The 18,279-nt window shown below is 42.9% G+C and overlaps 1 protein-coding gene across 1 annotated transcript in view; it reads right to left on the reverse strand.

Moving 5' to 3' along the window:
* Positions 1-18,279, reverse strand: part of grin2ca (glutamate receptor, ionotropic, N-methyl D-aspartate 2Ca) — a 42,208-nt gene that overhangs the window by 11,888 nt on the left and 12,041 nt on the right. Inside the window, exons 2-4 of the mRNA XM_030793654.1 lie at positions 16,825-17,423; positions 14,776-14,890; positions 9,333-9,544 (exon numbers count right to left, since the gene is read on the reverse strand). Of these exons, the coding sequence (XP_030649514.1) occupies positions 9,333-9,544; positions 14,776-14,890; positions 16,825-17,423 (926 nt within the window). The remainder of the gene's footprint in view (positions 1-9,332; positions 9,545-14,775; positions 14,891-16,824; positions 17,424-18,279) is intronic.

Consider the following 18,279-nt stretch of genomic DNA (forward strand, 5'->3'; position numbering starts at 1 on the left):
GAGAAGTGAGTGAATATGAGAGAACGTTGGAAAACGAATGAAGCGCATGGGAAATCTTTGAGCACTGGCTTTGCCTCATTAAAGGAGGAGTGTTTACAAGCCGTCCTCGTTTTGGCGTTTTGTTGATTAGGAATCTCCAGCGTATGGAGTGATATATATCGCGCTGGCGAATAGCGTGTCTGGTCATAGTGACTGACTGACGAGAAGCCCAATGCATCCATTCAAACTGATGACAGACAAGGAGGAGGGTGGGTTGAAAAAGACTAAAGAGGAGAAGAGAGGACAGGAAAGACAGGAGACGGAGAGAGGCACCTACCCAAAACTCAGCGATTGTAAAGGAAACCTCATAAGGTCATTGTGGTCTGGTGGTATGGATTAAAGAAGAAAATTGAGTATAATTTTTTTTTTTTTTTTTTTTTTTTTTTTTAAAAGAACAGGTTGGTTGACAGAAAAAGAGAAGAAAAAAACATGATGGGCATTTGAGAGAGCGCTGCAAAACTAGTTCCTGACATAAAATATCATATTTGTCTTATTCCTGTCGTACTGTGAACATTTTTCAGTGGATACAGCTTGACCAAAGAGAGAGAGAGAGAGAGAGAAAGAGAGAGAGAGAGAGAGAGAGTAGGAGATCAAATCTGTTGGTGGGATAGAAAAAGAGACAGAATATGTGTTTGTGAACGAGAGAGAGAGAGAGAGAGATAAAACCATATGGAGCGGAGAGCCAGACAAAGTGGATGGGTGACGTCAGGAGTGGGCCGGCACAGGAGAGGAGAGACCGGGGCCGGCAGCGAGTCGGCGGGCGCCGCCCGTGTTCTGTTACCGTGGTGACAGATGGAGTGACAGCCGGGCGTATACAAAACAAATCCGAGGCAAATTAATCACCCGCAAACAAAGGCAAGAGAGCAACACAACTCTGGATTACACTACAGACAAACAGGGAGAGGAGCAGCCATGCAGGATCAGCTGAACAGAGTGCTACTATTACTGATGCCATAACCTACCAACCAAGCAACCAAGCAAGCCAGGCAGACTGAGTCCTAATGATGGGCCCATCTCAGTCTCTCTCTCTCTCTCTCTCTCTTTCAGTCCCCATCTATCTATCTATCTGTCTATCTATCTATCTATCTATCTGTCTGTCTGTCTATCTATCTATCTATCATTTGAAATGTTCTTGAACAGACCCCTAAAACAAATGATCTGTGGGCTGTGTGGAGAATGCGTTGGGATCCTTGCAAATATAAGGGAAGGAGGTGGAAATGTGACAGCATAAATGTGAGACAGAGACAGAGACAGAGAGAGAGAGAGAGAGAGAGAGAGAGAGAGAGAGAGAGAGAGAGAGAGAAACATACAACATGGAATATGAGTCAGTTCCACAGGTTTTTCAAACTGATGATTACTGAAATGGTGCCTCACTTTTATACTACAAGGATTATGGGAGTTGTAGTTGTTGGATGTGGTAACTGGGCTAACCCACCAGGACAGACAGATTTTCGCTCTAAAGTGCATTCTCAGTGGCTTTATTCCCTAAATGCCAGAATGACAGATGTCAGCGTGTGGGGGGCCTGAATAAGTAGTTCAAAAACAGTTTTTAACTCAGATCCCATTTTAAAGTATTGTTCTGCCTGGACATTTTTATTTGACTTATTTCTCAACATGTCTACATGTGAGGAATTGATGTCAGTAATTTAGCCAAGTAAACAAATGATTACATTTGTTCTTAAATGAAATTTCCTTGATTTACTAAACCCCGATGATGAGCCTATATACTCTAAACCATATTTCATAAATGGTTTTAAATGAACTCAAAACTATGACCCAAGCAGAGGAAAACCAGTCATATTCATAGTCATATTCAATCTCTCGTTTGTCTTATTCCACATCTCTTCACATTCCAGATGTTTCTGAATGTTATTTTGAGAACTACGGTGTCTTTGCCTTTTAACGAAGGATAATGTTTTTCCATCACTTGTTTGCTTTGACTTTGCCTGAGGAACTCCTGCTCCTGTCAGAGGCCCTGAGTGAACATGGATCCAGGGCCCTCGGGAACGGCTCCGGCCCCAAACGGAGCAGGTTAATTGGGCTGTTACAGATTATAGTCGGGGGGGGGGGGGGGGGGGGGGGTGAGTGAGAAGGAGCATGTGAAAGAGCAAGTGGGAGAGAGAGAGAGAGAGCGCGCGAGAGAGAGAAAGAGAGAGAGAGAAGGAGGTAGAGCAATGAGGGAGTGAATGACAGTAAGACAGAGAGGGAGAGAGAGAAAGAGAGAGAGAGAAAGAGAGAGAGAGAAGGAGATAGAGCAATCAGGGGGGGAATGACAGTAAGACAGAGAAGGAGAGAGAGAGAGGAAGAAAAGGCAAAAGAGATAGACCGAAGAGAGAGGAGGGAGAGACAGAGCGAGGAGTGAAAGGAGGGAGGAGTGAATGAGAGAGAGAAAGCAAGAAAAGGGGGAGGAAGAAAGAGAGAGGAAGGAATAGCAAAAAAAGAAAGGGAAAAGAGAGAGGGAGAGAGAGACAGGAATAAGTGAAGAAAAGAGAAAATGGGTTAGAGAGAGAGAGAGAGGAGTAACTGAGGAGCAGTGAAATGTAAAGAGTTCTAATGACACATCACCTCCTAACCTCCCTCAGACCCTCAGCCTAATGGCCTGTAGCATCACGAGGGGGCAATGAAACACTTACACACACACACACACACACAGCCACAACAAAAGCCAAACAAATGAAGTGTTTAGAGAAAATGAGCAGCTCCCCATTGCCCATGGAAAAACAGAGTAAACATTTTGGTCCCCATTTCCCCTGCCACACCAGCTGTCAAACGACAGAGGAACACCAACAGGCCTCAGTGTGTGTGTGTGTGAGTGTGTGTATCTGTCACTTTCTCTCTCTCACAGGCACACAGAGACTTAAACCAGTACTCATGACTCAAACTTGTGTGCCTATGCAACTGTTTACTGTAAACCCACAGGTTCGGTGATTTCTGAATTTAGTCTCCGTCAGAAAAGCCCGCGGATAAACTCAGCAGAAACTTAGTATAGAGCATGGGTGTGTTCTGAGGGTCCAGAGAGAGAGAGTACAAACTGTGACCCCTCTGTTCCTGCCAAGAGACTCTTTCTCTTTAATCAAATCAAGTCATCGTTGCTCAGTTCTCATCAGACAGACCAAAGCTGACTGTGTAAGATTAAGATTCTGTCTAAATGCAATTGCTTGACTTCCTGACACACCCAGTTAAATGAACTCACACAGAATTGGATTCATATTCTGCGGTGTTAAATGGAACCTGTATTCAGATATGGCGTTCCGTTATTTGGTTGATGGCGTGTGCACAGTGTAATGACAGCACAGACACTAGGGTGGGACTGGACATGTGTACGTGTGTGTGTGTGTGTGTGTGTGTGTGCGTGTGCGTATACTGGGGCTAGTGTGGAGGAGTCTTGCCCACAACCATGCTTGACATTAGGAAAGTGTAGCAGTCATGCCAAGACTCAACAAACTGTCCAAACTGTGTGTGTGTGTGTGTGGGTGTGTGAGAATGTCCTTCCCCTCTCCACCCTTGGGCTGCAGTGGGGGTGTCGTTAACATGAGCTGTGTATAATGTTAGAAGAGCTGTGTGTTGTGTATAGTGCTGTATGAGTTGTGTGTTGTGTATGGTGCTGTAAGATTTGTGTGTTGTGTATAGTGCTGTATGAGTTGTGTGTTGTGTATAGTGCTGTATGAGTTGTGTGTTGTGTATAGTGCTGTATGAGTTGTGTGTTGAGTATAGTACTGTAAGAGTTGTGTGTTGTGTATAGTGTTGTATGAGTTGTGTGTTGTGTATAGTGCTGTGAGAGTTGTGTGTTGTGTATAGTGTTGTATGAGTTGTGTGTTGTGTATTGTGCTGTATGAGTTGTGTGTTGTGTATAGTGCTGTATGAGTTGTGTATAGTGTTGTATGAGTTGTGTGTTGTGTATAGTGCTGTAAGAGTTGTGTGTTGTGTATAGTGCTGTGAGAGTTGTGTGTTGTGTATAGTGTTGTATGAGTTGTGTGTTGTGTATTGTGCTGTATGAGTTGTGTGTTGTGTATAGTGCTGTATGAGTTGTGTATAGTGTTGTATGAGTTGTGTGTTGTGTATAGTGCTGTATGAGTTGTGTGTTGTGTATAGTGCTGTGAGAGTTGTGTGTTGTGTATAGTGTTGTATGAGTTGTGTGTTGTGTATTGTGCTGTATGAGTTGTGTGTTGTGTATAGTGCTGTAAGAGTTGTGTGTTGTGTATAGTGCTGTAAGAGTTGTGTGTTGTGTATGGTGCTGTAAGAGTTGTGTATAGTGTTGTATGAGTTGTGTGTTGTGTATAGTGCTGTATGAGTTGTGTGTTGTGTATAGTGCTGTGAGAGTTGTGTGTTGTGTATAGTGTTGTATGAGTTGTGTGTTGTGTATAGTGTTGTATGAGTTGTGTGTTGTGTATAGTGTTGTATGAGTTGTGTGTTGTGTATAGTGATGTATGAGTTGTGTGTTGTGTATGGTGCTGTAAGAGTTGTGTGTTGTGTATAGTCATGTATGAGTTGTGTATAGTGCTGTGAGAGTTGTGTGTTGTGTATAGTGCTGTATGAGTTGTGTGTTGTGTATAGTGCTGTATGAGTTGTGTGTTGAGTATAGTGCTGTATGAGTTGTGTGTTGTGTATAGTGCTGTGAGAGTTGTGTGTTGTGTATAGTGTTGTATGAGTTGTGTGTTGTGTATAGTGCTGTGAGAGTTGTGTGTTGTGTATAGTGCTGTATGAGTTGTGTATAGTGCTGTATGAGTTGTGTGTTGTGTATAGTGCTGTATGAGTTGTGTGTTGTGTATAGTGTTGTATGAGTTGTGTGTTGTGTATAGTGCTGTGAGAGTTGTGTGTTGTGTATGGTGCTGTGAGAGTTGTGTGTTGTGTATAGTGCTGTATGAGTTGTGTATAGTGCTGTATGAGTTGTGTGTTGTGTATAGTGCTGTATTAGTTGTGTGTTGTGTATAGTGTTGTATGAGTTGTGTGTTGTGTATAGTGCTGTAAGAGTTGTGTGTTGTGTATAGTGCTGTGAGAGTTGTGTGTTGTGTATAGTGCTGTATGAGTTGTGTGTTGTGTATAGTGCTGTGAGAGTTGTGTGTTGTGTATAGTGCTGTATGAGTTGTGTATAGTGCTGTATGAGTTGTGTGTTGTGTATTGTGCTGTATGAGTTGTGTGTTGTGTATAGTGCTGTATGAGTTGTGTATAGTGTTGTATGAGTTGTGTGTTGTGTATAGTGCTGTATGAGTTGTGTGTTGTGTATAGTGCTGTATGAGTTGTGTGTTGTGTATAGTGCTGTATGAGTTGTGTGTTGTGTATAGTCATGTATGAGTTGTGTATAGTGCTGTATGAGTTGTGTGTTGTGTATAGTGTTGTATGAGTTGTGTGTTGTGTATGGTGCTGTATGAGTTGTGTGTTGTGTATAGTGCTGTATGAGTTGTGTGTTGTGTATAGTGCTGTATGAGTTGTGTGTTGAGTATAGTGCTGTATGAGTTGTGTGTTGTGTATTGTGCTGTATGAGTTGTGTGTTGTGTATAGTGCTGTATTAGTTGTGTGTTGTGTATAGTGCTGTAAGAGTTGTGTGTTGTGTATAGTGCTGTAAGAGTTGTGTGTTGTGTATAGTGCTGTATGAGTTGTGTGTTGTGTATAGTGCTGTATTAGTTGTGTGTTTTGTATAGTGATGTATGAGTTGTGTGTTGTGTATAGTCATGTATGAGTTGTGTATAGTGCTGTATGAGTTGTGTGTTGTGTATAGTGCTGTATTAGTTGTGTGTTGTGTATAGTGCTGTATGAGTTGTGTGTTGTGTATAGTGCTGTGAGAGTTGTGTGTTGTGTATAGTGCTGTATGAGTTGTGTGTTGTGTATAGTGCTGTGAGAGTTGTGTGTTGTGTATAGTGTTGTATGAGTTGTGTGTTGTGTATAGTGCTGTATGAGTTGTGTGTTGTGTATAGTGTTGTATGAGTTGTGTGTTGTGTATAGTGCTGTGAGAGTTGTGTGTTGTGTATAGTGCTGTATGAGTTGTGTATAGTGCTGTATGAGTTGTGTGTTGTGTATTGTGCTGTATGAGTTGTGTGTTGTGTATAGTGCTGTATGAGTTGTGTATAGTGTTGTATGAGTTGTGTGTTGTGTATAGTGCTGTATGAGTTGTGTGTTGTGTATAGTGCTGTATGAGTTGTGTGTTGTGTATAGTGCTGTGAGAGTTGTGTGTTGTGTATAGTGCTGTATGAGTTGTGTGTTGTGTATAGTGTTGTATGAGTTGTGTGTTGAGTATAGTGCTGTATGAGTTGTGTGTTGTGTATAGTGCTGTATGAATTGTGTGTTGTGTATAGTGCTGTATGAGTTGTGTGTTGTGTATAGTGCTGTATGAGTTGTGTGTTGTGTATGGTGCTGTATGAGTTGTGTGTTGTGTATAGTGCTGTATGAGTTGTGTGTTGAGTATAGTGCTGGAACAGTTTCTGTGGGTATTAGCGTGAGAGATGGACCCTGTCCGGCAGGATTAACTCCAGCCCTGACGGATGAGTCCTTGGGCACAGGCACTTCTACTCCAACCAGAGCCTGAGTTATGGATGTAGCTCAGCCCAGCAGGTGTCTTGGGGTTTTGGGTGGAGGAGGTAGGGAGAGAGAGGGAGGGATGAAGGCAGACGCGGTAAAAAGAAGAGGCCTTGTAATGAATGGAGTCCATGCAGGGGGGATGTGTAATATGACAAGCAGGGGACACAGATGTGCCAGGGTCGATAGTTAGCATAATGCTATCGCTACATCACAGTTATCTGTTACCTCCTTTCACCACTCTGTCTGTCTCTCTCTCTTTCTCTCTTTTCTCCCCTCTTTTCCTCTCTCTCTCTCTATCTCATCTCCTCACTTCATTTTGACTTTATAGCCTGTCTAGCTTCCTGCCCTTTTGTTTAGTTTGTTTTTTTTTTAAATTGCAGACACTGAAATGGCCCTCCAGGAATCACCGTCCCTAATGTCATATTCAAAGTTACACATTGTCTTCAGCTGAGATGCAGTTAACAAGTGATCATTTACCATTTTAGACATTTTCAGGAAACGACTTGACGTAACACGTGTCTGTCGCTCTTTCAACCCCCCTCGCCTGTCCCGAACGCCAGACATCGTGTTTCACTGAATTCTCACATCACTCACATCATGGAACACTACATTTATTACAGTTACTATAATAACATGCTCTGTATGGTATATTACATTAGGCTGCAAAAAAACCTGTGGTAATGACATCGGTTGCAAGCATGTTAGTGTAATGAAACAAAAAAAGCTCGAATGTGACTACATGTTCATCTTAAGTTAATATAAAAAAAATAAATATGCAATAACCACAGTCACCTAACATAAGTGTGTAAGTCCAAATCAATCACATAAGACGTGTGACGTGGCATTTGCTATTTCCTGACACCTCTGACCGTCCGTGGTTTATCCATCCCTAGCACCTGGTGACAGATGAGTGTACTGGGAGCTTTCCATCTCTAGATGATGTGTGTTTTCATAGGAGGCTGCTTTGTTAGCATTAATGCTGGTCTGTGCGATCGCACTGGCTGTGTTTTCTCTCTCTCTCTCTCTCTCTCTCTCTCTCTCTCTGACTCTGTGTGTGTGTGTGTGTGTGTACACTAATGAGACTGACAGCACGGCAGGAGATAAAAGCTCCCAGCAGGACTGATACTGAGACAAGTGTCCTTTAATTCCTCCGCTAATACATCCCCTGCTAGCATCTTCAGCGCTGACAAAAAAAAAAGCCTTACAGATCCTCCAAGATTTACAAATTACAGACCTGGTTTTCAACAGGTTTGCTCTGAGGTTTACAAACTAAGGACATTTTTATTGGTCTTGTTTGTGTTTATTTTACCTTCTCCGTTTCCATTGTCTTTGGTTCTCCACTGATCTAGAATGCTAATGCTGTTTTGCTTCAAAGAACTGAGAAGGCATCATACCCGTTGTCCTTGGTGGAGAGGGTAATTATGAGCCTGTCACAGGCCCGTTGGAGGAATGATGTGTTTGTACAGGGTTATGATGAGAAGTAGGGACCCTAAGACTTTTTATATGGCAATTTTGATGATTTATCCTTGAGTTTCCTTCACAAACAACCTTAACTCTTCATCTAAACCAACTTTAGATTCACTCTAGATCAGTGCTAGCGCTGATTTTTTTTGCAAACCAGTTCGCATTTTCAGGCGAATGAAAAGGTTTTTTTTTTTTCTTGTTAGCCACAAGGGTCATTTTAGCTTTGGGCTAAGGATTTAGATTTGAGTCAGGGATAGCATTGGGCAAAGAGATTAAACATCGAGCTAAGGATACCTGAGGGTAAGGGCTTAATTTCTGCTGGGGCTAGCTGGTGGATCATCCGCAGCAAAAGTGAGATATTGCTCCGGGGTAAATGCCTCCTAAGTTTTTTCCCCTCAAAATCATAGCTTACGGTTAAAAAATATTGAAAGCAAACACGGAAAACAGAGGGAATATCAAGAGAGCACATCCTCTGGTGTTAAAATATTACCATTCAAATAAAACCTTGTAAAGTATATTCAGTATTAGCCGCTCCATCAGTGCAGTTGCAAGCTGATGGCAGGTGACAGCCAATCAGGATAGTGCAAAGTAAAGTAACTGGACAGTGATTGGACACCCTCTTCACACTTACTTTCATCTCTGAATTTCATTCTGAGCCAGACTTTGAGGGGCACTGGTACAGCCCTGGCATATCCTGTTTTACAAACTAAACACACCGTGGAGTCAACAGACCCCAGTGTGAGAGAACATTTTGGCTGTGCTTTCAGTACCAGTGGGCAATGCTCTGCTTTTTGTGTGTGAATGCACATTTCATTTTAAAGTGGAGGTGAGATGGGTAAGAGCAATACAGGTGAACTCTCTCTCTCTCTCTCTCTCTCTCTGTGTGTGTGTGTGTGTGTGTGTGTCTGTGTCTGAGATGTAAAAGGTGTATTTGCAATGGCTAGTAATTGAAGCCTTCGGCTCAGTCACCCTAACGTTAGAATGACTGTTTGAGTTAAGCTGAGGGCAGACTCCCTACACTGGTGCTGGTACTGGGAGCCCAGACAAGGGGAGAGGTCCAGTGCACTGAACAGTGGGGCAGTGCAGAACAACAGTGTTGTAGGTAAACCTCTGTCCCTTCACGTCAAATACACATTCATAGTTGTGCTCTCATTGCTGTTTTTAAAGGCTTAGTGAGATGTTTATTGTTGTTGTTTTTGTTTGTTATTGTTTATTATGATCTTATTACTATTTCTAATCGTAGTAGTATTAGTAGCAGAAGCAGTAGTAGGTGGAGTAGTGGCACCAGTATTAGTATTGATTGTGTGGTCACTCACACTTCCGTTTTGTTGGACTGACGTCTGCAGGGTACGGTGTTGCTGAGGCAGGTACCGGTGACGGGGTCCACAGCCTCTACGATGACAAATGGCCTCTCCTCCAGAGTCGCTACGGTGAGGTGACGATTATCAGAGACCGGTTCCAAATACGAACCATATCGCGGCCACACCGGATATCGCATCTGCAGAATGCCCGACTCATAATTACCCACCTACAGAGAGAGAGAGAGAGAAAGAAAGAGAGAGAGAGGTTTCAGTTTCAGTTTGTGCGCAAGGACCAGGTATATCGTGTTCCCTTCATTGAAGCATAGGTTATTTACAGTTATACGGTTTGTTTAAGTGTAATGAATTCTGTTTTAGATACATACAGTAGCTCTGAACACAGCTGTCTCTAAGTTTAACGTACGACATTCTTATCACCTTCTGCTGCAATTTTAGTCTTCTGTAGTTTATTCCAGTAGTACTGACTGAGATAATTATGGCAAGCGTCCATGAACTACATTCCAGGTGTAGTATAAACTTAGCTTTCACCAGCTTACCAGTTTTATGGACATATCTGAACAGTGTGAAATGCAGCACAATGAGCTGAAAAATTCCAGATCCTGATATACAAAGACATTCGTTATTGGGGGAAAACTGACTTCGCCCCCGTCAAAGTTTGCTCACGTTTGACCTTCTAAAAAGTTTTACATTCTATCAACATTTGATGGCGAACCACGTCAAAATGCAAATTTATTCACAAGCAGGAGCAAAGGCATTCTTCCTCCAGGAATGTAAAACGTATTCAAAGTCTCACCACCTACTGGAGACCAAACTTTTCAATTTCCCTCTCTCTCTCTCTCTCTCTTTCTCTCAATGTCATTCAAAGTAGCAAAGTGCATCTCAGACAGTGCCTTTATCTCTTTATCTTGATACTCCGCAATTAGCGAACGTTAATTCTCGCGGCATTCAGTATTCAGCAGCATGCAGGATTACACGTCCTGGACCAACGTCCTTCCCTTTGTACCGCCGCTGATAATAAATGAACAGAGTGTGTGAGCAGACAGCTCGGACAAGAGAGGCAGGGTGTTACTGTAGCTCTACGCTGCAAAATAATGATGACGAGTGTTCTTCAGCGCAAGTCTGGGCCGCTAATGTCATTAGCCAAAAGGAAAAAGAGGGAGAGGATAAAAAAAAAAAAAAACAAGCACCAGAGATTATATGCATTACGAAACATGAATAAATAAGCATTAAAAAAAAACATGAACAATAAGTAAAGTCTTCCTGTTTGTTGCCCTCGAGGTAATTAAAGCAAGTGGAGTCTGGCTGATTGGGATTTATTGTAAACTTTATGGAGAGGACAAAAAACTCTCTCTCTCTCTCTCACACACACACACACACACACACACACAGACAGACAGTAATGTCCTTTCTGCGGAGCTGCTTGCCCTAATTAGAGTGAACGGTCTAATGAAATAATCTTTGAGTAATAATTGTATTCATTAGTTTTACAGTGCTCGGGACAAAAACATTATGGCTTGTATTGACTGGCTTTATGGCCATATCAATATGTAGGCTACAGAGAGAACAAACAAAAGCGGGAAAAAAATAGCCTGGCGAAACTAATCGCTCACTAGCATTCACGGAGAGACAGTGTTCACACCCATTTCATCTGTTGCCGAGACGAAATAACAGTACAAACCCACTGTTCTGACAACCCAACTCAAATAACCACTAAACTTTATTCAGCCCAGTGAGTCGTTTGATTTGTTCTGGGAATGTCGATGTTAAAAACGGAAGGTGAATGGTTTAATTTTTTTTTGTGCTTGCTTCTTTTCGACTTTGTTACACGACAGTGACTGTAACTGTGTTGCGTGCTGTACATCTTTAGTGGTAGCCTACATACATTTGCTCCTGCTGATGCAATGTGTTCTCAATTTTTTAATTAGAAAATAATGAGTAAAAATTAACAAAACAAAATAACTATGCCCAACGCATAGTGCAGTCTGATTCAATGAATGCCAAACGAATAAAAAAAGTTAATGTGCTTGTTTTCTAATACTCAGTGCCGTGCTTGAGAAGAGAAACAAAAATTCGATATATCAAAGAACTGATCTTATGAGATTTGGCAAGCGGTAGATATTCTTGTTTCCTGCTAGCAAGCAAATTCATTCATTTGCATTGCTTTGCCTGATGCTTGTCGAACGGTTCACCATCCGTAATCTCATCAAAATTCACAGAGAAGAAACATACTTGCGTCCTACGGTTTGTTAGGATGTACAACGCTGTCAGAATTAAACCCCCTCAGTTGGCCCGCGGGGCACTGCTGGCCGCTAACTCCGCGCGAAAGCATTCGAGTCAACGCAAAACGACTCTCTTATCAATGACAAACATGTACAGAACAATGTTTTGACTATGAAAAATTAATAAGAGCGCACAGGGTGAACACTGTTCATTGAGGATTGGTTTGTGGTTCATAATAAAACCGGATTCATAACTTTTTCCAGCCCCTGTGGACAACTGACTATTTTAGTTTGAAATCCTGGACTACATTTTCACAACTTTACCAGAATATTTTGTCACCCAAGAGGATGAGGCGGAGGCAGTTTAATAGCAACTGTCATTTGTGGAGTATTGGATACCATGTATTTGAGGGGAACTGAATTTCTACCTTTTGAGAACAAATTCCCTATGTGTCTGTAGCTATAATTCCATGTGAAGAAGGTGAGAAATACCTTTTAAGATTCAAGAATTCTCAAGCTTTATATCAAAGTAATAACATAATAGAACTCATGTCATCTTCTATCACACAACCCCTGCGCTCTCTCTCTCTCTCTCTCTATCTCCCTTGCGGCCTGTATCACTCCAGTCTTTCTCTGCTCTTACATCTGTCTTTCCTATCTCTGAGGAGAGTGGACCATTTTGTCACAGAGGGAAGAGGTGAAGTGAGGAGATGGCCACGCCCTGGCTTTGAAGAACAGCTGTCGTATTGGGGACAGGCAGACAGTGCGTGAAAAGAGCAAGCCGGTAATTTAAGTCTCTCGATAAATCGCTGGAATGACATGAAAAGTGTGAACAGGGCCGTGGGGCTGATAGTGATGCGCAGGGAGAGATTCAAAGGGCTGTACATCTCTCAGAATCGACCGGAAACAACAGTGGGCTTCAGGAAACTATTGTAGTTTAAAGGTTTTTTTAGAAAAAGATCTTGGAGAAGCTCATTTCCAAGTGTTTTAACTGTATCCCAAGTCTTTTTTTTTTTTTGTGGTGGTAAGTTATTACTGGATTGTTAAAGAAAAAACTTTTGCCCAACACGGATGTTTAAATAAAGAAAAGAGTGAGCTATGGGTCTTGGGTTTGCTTTGCTTAGCGCATAAAACACTTTCCGCAAACAATTGCCGAACACTTTAAACAGAGAAGAGGAGAGAGAGAGGAGGATTTCCAGCGAAGAGAGCGTCACTCTGAATGAATGGGACAATGTTTCTTGCCTTTGTCAGGATGAGAAATGAACAGAGATACAGGTAGAGGTGAAACACAGCAAAAAGAGGGATTAGTGAGGGAGGGAGAGAGTAAAAGAGGGATATTCAGAGTGAAGGGGGAAAAAAACCAGAAGATGCTGGTTGTCTTGTCACCTCTCTTTGATTAACTCATTCGGTGTGACAGGGAAAGCTAAAAAGGGGGGGGGTTATTGACACCTGCTGTAACTCTTAGCAGAATGGGGGATTGGCGCGGGGAGTGTGTGGCAGTGTGTGAGACGGCTGTGTGTTTGTGAGTGTGTGTGTGTGTGTGTGTGTGTGTGTGTGTGTGTGTGTGTGTGCGTGAGTGTGCGTGTGCGTGTGTGTGTGTGCACATGTGTGTGCGTGTATGCCTGCATGTGTGAGTGTGTGTGTGTGTGTTTATGAGTGTGTGTGTGTGTGTGTGAGTGTGCGTGTGCGTGTGTGTTTGTGAGTGTGTCTGTGTTTGTGAGTGTGTGAGTGTGCATGTGTGTGTGTGTGTGTGTGTGTGTGTGTGTGTGCGTGCTTGTGTGTGTGTGTGTGTGTGTGTACAGAGAAGGGAGAATGCAGTTTCATTCCAGGCAGACAGTAATACAGGGCTCCAGTGAGTTTTCTGTAGGGTTGAATACATTCGCACAATCTGCAGAAAAAGAACAACACATTGTTGCCAATAACTGATTGTCTGTCTTCTGCCCTCATTTTGTCAGAGAAATGAACTACGTCGTTCTTTCTGTTTTCCTGCAATTAAAACTTTATTTTGCTCTCGCTCTCTCTGTCTCTGTCTCTCGCTCTCTCTCTCTCGCTCTCGCTCTCTCTGTCTCTCTCTCTCGCTCTCTATGTCTCTTTCTCTTTATTTTTCAAATGTTTTCCCTGTGTTGTTGGGGGAAAAAACACATGCCAGACCTGCTACGCTGTGGCAACGTCTGTCTGGAACATTCTGACCTGTTTTTCAGTGGCTGGAGCAAAAATCGACCAAATATGACACTACCTTTCGTGTGTGTGTGTGTGTGTGTGCGCGCTTATGCATGTGTGTGTGCGTGCGTGTGTGCGTGTGCGCGCAGTCAGACGGTTCTCGATTAACACAACGTGAGGTGACACCATTGCTCACAACTTATTTGCTTTCGGTCGTATTCATCACGGCATCCTCCCTCTCACATCACGTAGAGGTACCTCCTCATCTATCAAAGCAATCCTCTCAGTTCTCTCAGATGTCACACACATACCCCCCCCCCCCCACACACACACACACAAAAAAAAGACTCTAAATATCTCTAGTGCCTTTTCTCAGGACCTGTCAGTTACTCAGTCAAAGCCTTCTGGCAAAAATAAAAAAAAAACATCAGATCTGAAATTCATGGAAGTCGGACCTCTGAAAGCGTCGATATGAGGTAATTACTCGGAGGCTGCCCCGGGCTGTGCTTCTGAAGGGGTGGACGAGAAACACAGAACCTTACCCTCTCACTCTCAACACCACAACACGCCCAGTCTTTGGAGAAATTCCCCGACGGCGCTTTCGTTTTATCACGTGTCGGGTTGGTCGTTTCGGCGCTTTGAACCCTCCGAGGGATTAATAGATGGGTTTTTTTTTTTTTCCTCCCGATATTTGAATAGGACATGCTTTAGTAAAAACACATGGTTTCTGAGGTATTTAGGGATGTTGGTGTGTATGCGTGATTGTAATATTCAGCAGAAGAAAAGCAATAAGCCGTGTGATTTTGAGATTAAAAGATGAATATTGTGCTTTTACAAACATGATCTCGAATCTGAGAGATGACATGTTAGCACGTTCCAAAGGTAGCAGATCTCTTGTGTTGTGTGTATATTTATAATATGAAAAATGCATTTTTGAAATAAACCAGTTAATACAATTAGAAACGTAAGGTCCACGAATACAATTAACTGTTTTGTCGAGAGGATGACATTTTTGACAAACGGATATAACGGGAGCAGACGTTAGTGCTGAATTCTCTCACCTTGTCCCACTGTCTCTCTCGGTCCAGCGTTATGATAATCATAGCAGGGTTGACCAGGTATCCATCACTGTTGAAGGAGAAATCTGTGTTCTCCCAAGTCACGTTCAGCATATGCCTGTGGAAAGGAGAGGAACACTCTGAAGTAGAACCGTGGAACTTGGTTTGGAACGGTTCTTCACGCAGCCAGTGTTACCATGTCAGTCTAACACGTTCTTATCGCAGAAGAAACCAAAGCGTGATACTGAACAGACACAAATGCAGTGGACACACTGAAATTCTTGTACAAAACGGTGAACAGCGTTGATACGTAAATGGTAATGGTGTGTCGTTTTGCCAGTGTTTTGTTTTGTGAATTTTTTTGCTAAAATGTTATTTAAGTTGGCTCCTATTTTGTAGTTATGTTTTTGCCAGTTATACCTGTTGTTTCTTTGATTGAATTTCAGATGGTGGATTATTCAGGGCAAGAAAAAAATCAGATTTACAGACATTATGGCCGTGGGTGTTTGTCTCCCTGCATCTGTTCTCTCTCTCTCTCTCTCTCTCTCCCTCTCTCTCTCTCTCTCTCTCTCTTTCTCCCTCTCTCTCTCTCTCTCTTTCTCTCTGTTTCCCTCACACACACACACACACACACACACACACACACACACACACACAGAGAGAGACCAGCTAAGGTGATAACAGTCCCCCAGGGTAAAGTCCATATTTGTGTGTCATCTGTGTGAAAAGCTTGTGTAATCTGGTAATCTGTCGTAATCTCATTAACGGGTGAGATTTAACTGCAAGATCACTAAAAATGGGCTCAATTAAAAGTAACCCACAAAACCACACAGAAATTCATTATCATCTTAGATTAACCAATCAGAACAAAGAATTTGGAGAGAGTGATTCTCTTTCGCTAAACTCTATGGTTTACTGTTAATGAATTTTATTTATTCCTCTCTTGTCCTGTATGAATTATCAAATGGTGCATTTGGAAGGTGTAACTGTCATTACCAAAGGTTTAATAAACGCCCAGTCTGTAGAGTTTTTCAATGATTAAGGAAAAACCTTTAAAAAAAAAGAATCAATCCCTCAAGCCAGAGTCAGTTCTCTCTCACAAATGACAGTGGACACACACACACACACACACACAGAACCTCCAGAATGATTCAGCTACCCCGGAACTGGATGACCTTGACGTGTGCCAAACGCTGACTCTCTCTCTCAAACAGGATTTGTTCTGTGTGTGTGTGTGTGTGTGTGTGTGTGTGTGTGTGTGTGTGTGTGTGTGTGTGTGTGTTCCTGGCACAGATGGTACCAGACTGCTCTCCTGGGCAGGGCTGGCATGACAGGGCAGATCATCACTCTCTATGTTCCCCTCTGATCTGCATGCACACACACATACATTTACTCTTCCTTTCTCTCTCTCTCTCCCTCTCCCTCTCTGTCATACAAGCACACACACACACACACACACACACACACACATACATACACTTGCTCTCTCCCTCTCTGTCATACAAGCGCACACACACACACACACACACTCATTCTTTCCCTCTCTCTCATATAAGCAGGAACTCTCTCTTGCTCCCTTCTCTCTCTCTTTCTCTCTCTCTGTCATACCAGCACACACACACACACACGTGCACTGTGTTGAAAGGACAGACAGTGGTGATCAGATACAGAGTACTTTATCCCTGCACTCCCCATATACATTCAGCTTGTTCTGTTTTTTTTTCATTTCATAATAATCTGTTAATCCCTCTAAAATTGCTTGCATTTTTATGCATAATTACGGCCCATTGGTTGAAATGTTTTTTCAGTGGGTTTTTTTTTTTTGTGGGTAATTTTCCAGTGCTTGCCTCTGTCTAGCACAATACAGCAAAAAAAAAACAAAAACGTGGAAAACAACAACAGATTGAGATCGAGAATTTTCAAATAACGTCCAAAGCCAACTCGAACGGGACCGAATTCTCCGAATGCTTCATTTCGCGGCCTTACGCCCCAACTCCCCTTTTTTTAAAAAAAAAAAAAAAACCTTCAACCTCCTCTTCCTCGCTCTCTCACCTGAAAAGCGTGTCGTTAGTGGTGAAACGGATGGGGTTTTGGCAGTCCGTATGTCCGTCTGGTATGAACCCCCTGTGTTTGCGAAAACTCTCCGCCCCTTTGACAATGATAGCCACTCCGTCCCTCACCCTGCTCCGCAAGCTCATCTTCCACCGGTCCGTGATGATGCTGATCAACCCCACGGGAAAGCTGTCCGGCGGGGGCATGTTAGGATTCCCCACTGCCAAACTGGGAATAAACCAGATGTATCCGGGCCCCACTAATCCCACTTCCGAGGCCATGCTGAAGAGGTACTGGGCTTCCTCGTGCGAACAGTAGACCAGCAGAACCTGGGCGTCGATCTGCTGGAGGAGCCTCCGCGCCCGGAGGTCGTTCATGCCGTCGGCCGACATGTCGAAGGTCAGCACGTCCTGGAGCTCCCAGAGGAAGTAGGACGTGTCGGTGAAGGATTTGATGTAGTCCACGTAGTTCTCGTAACCCGGGTAGAGACTGGTGATCACCACGAAGCTGTCCCAGTTATACTCCTCCATCATCTTAAACATCCCATTGATCTGCTGCTCAATGGACGAACCCAACTGGAGGAAAGTGGACCCATCTCCCTGGACAAGACGAAAAGAAAAAAACACATATGAGAAAAAATTTTTAAATAGGTTGGTCTTTCAGCTGGCCAAATAGCTTTTCTATAAAAGTTGCTTCTGGTATGCTGTTCGAAATGGTAACCAAGTTTAATTCAAGTCAAAGTCAGTTTTATAGATAGAAATAGATGAAGACTTGGTCACAAAACAGTTTAACAAAATCCCATGACTGAGATGCCCTGTACGCATGTCTGTGGCAAAAGTAATAATTTAAAAAAAAAACTCACAACACCTGCACAAGAGAAGAAAGCTTGACAGAATCTAAGACTCAGAAGGGGGAGCCCAACCTCCTCTAATTGGCACGGATCACATTAATTGCTCTTATGATACCGGTCACGGGTAACTTAATCAGATCAAATTCGAAGCTCTAACGTCTACAACTGTTATGTTTTCAGAGGATCTTAATTTGCCCGATCTCGCTGCTCACAAAGTGCACCGACACACTCTTTCTAAGTTCTGAGTACAAGATGCCCGAGTGACTCAGCCCAAATATTACTCTGTCTGGAATGTCTGTGTAGTTTATCATCTCTTCCCTGAGTCAGGAGCTTCTCACAGCTGTGCTGGCCTTTTTCCCCACACTGTTGTCTCGTGCAAATGCAGAGGGATGACTCTATCACACAAACCAGACTTCTCTCGTGTTTCGTTTATTTTTTCCTGACTCTCTCTCTCTCTCTCTCTCTCTCTGTCTTTGTTATGCTGTCATTTCTATCAATGAGACTGGGGCTGAATCTAGTGTTCGATGACAAAAACCACTAAAGTGCGGGACCTCCTGTTTCGTGTCATCATTTTTTTGCATTTTCTGCCAACGCATTAAATAAAC

The sequence above is a fragment of the Chanos chanos genome, chromosome 16, assembly GCF_902362185.1.
Source record: "Chanos chanos chromosome 16, fChaCha1.1, whole genome shotgun sequence".
In the NCBI taxonomy this organism is placed as follows: domain Eukaryota; kingdom Metazoa; phylum Chordata; class Actinopteri; order Gonorynchiformes; family Chanidae; genus Chanos; species Chanos chanos.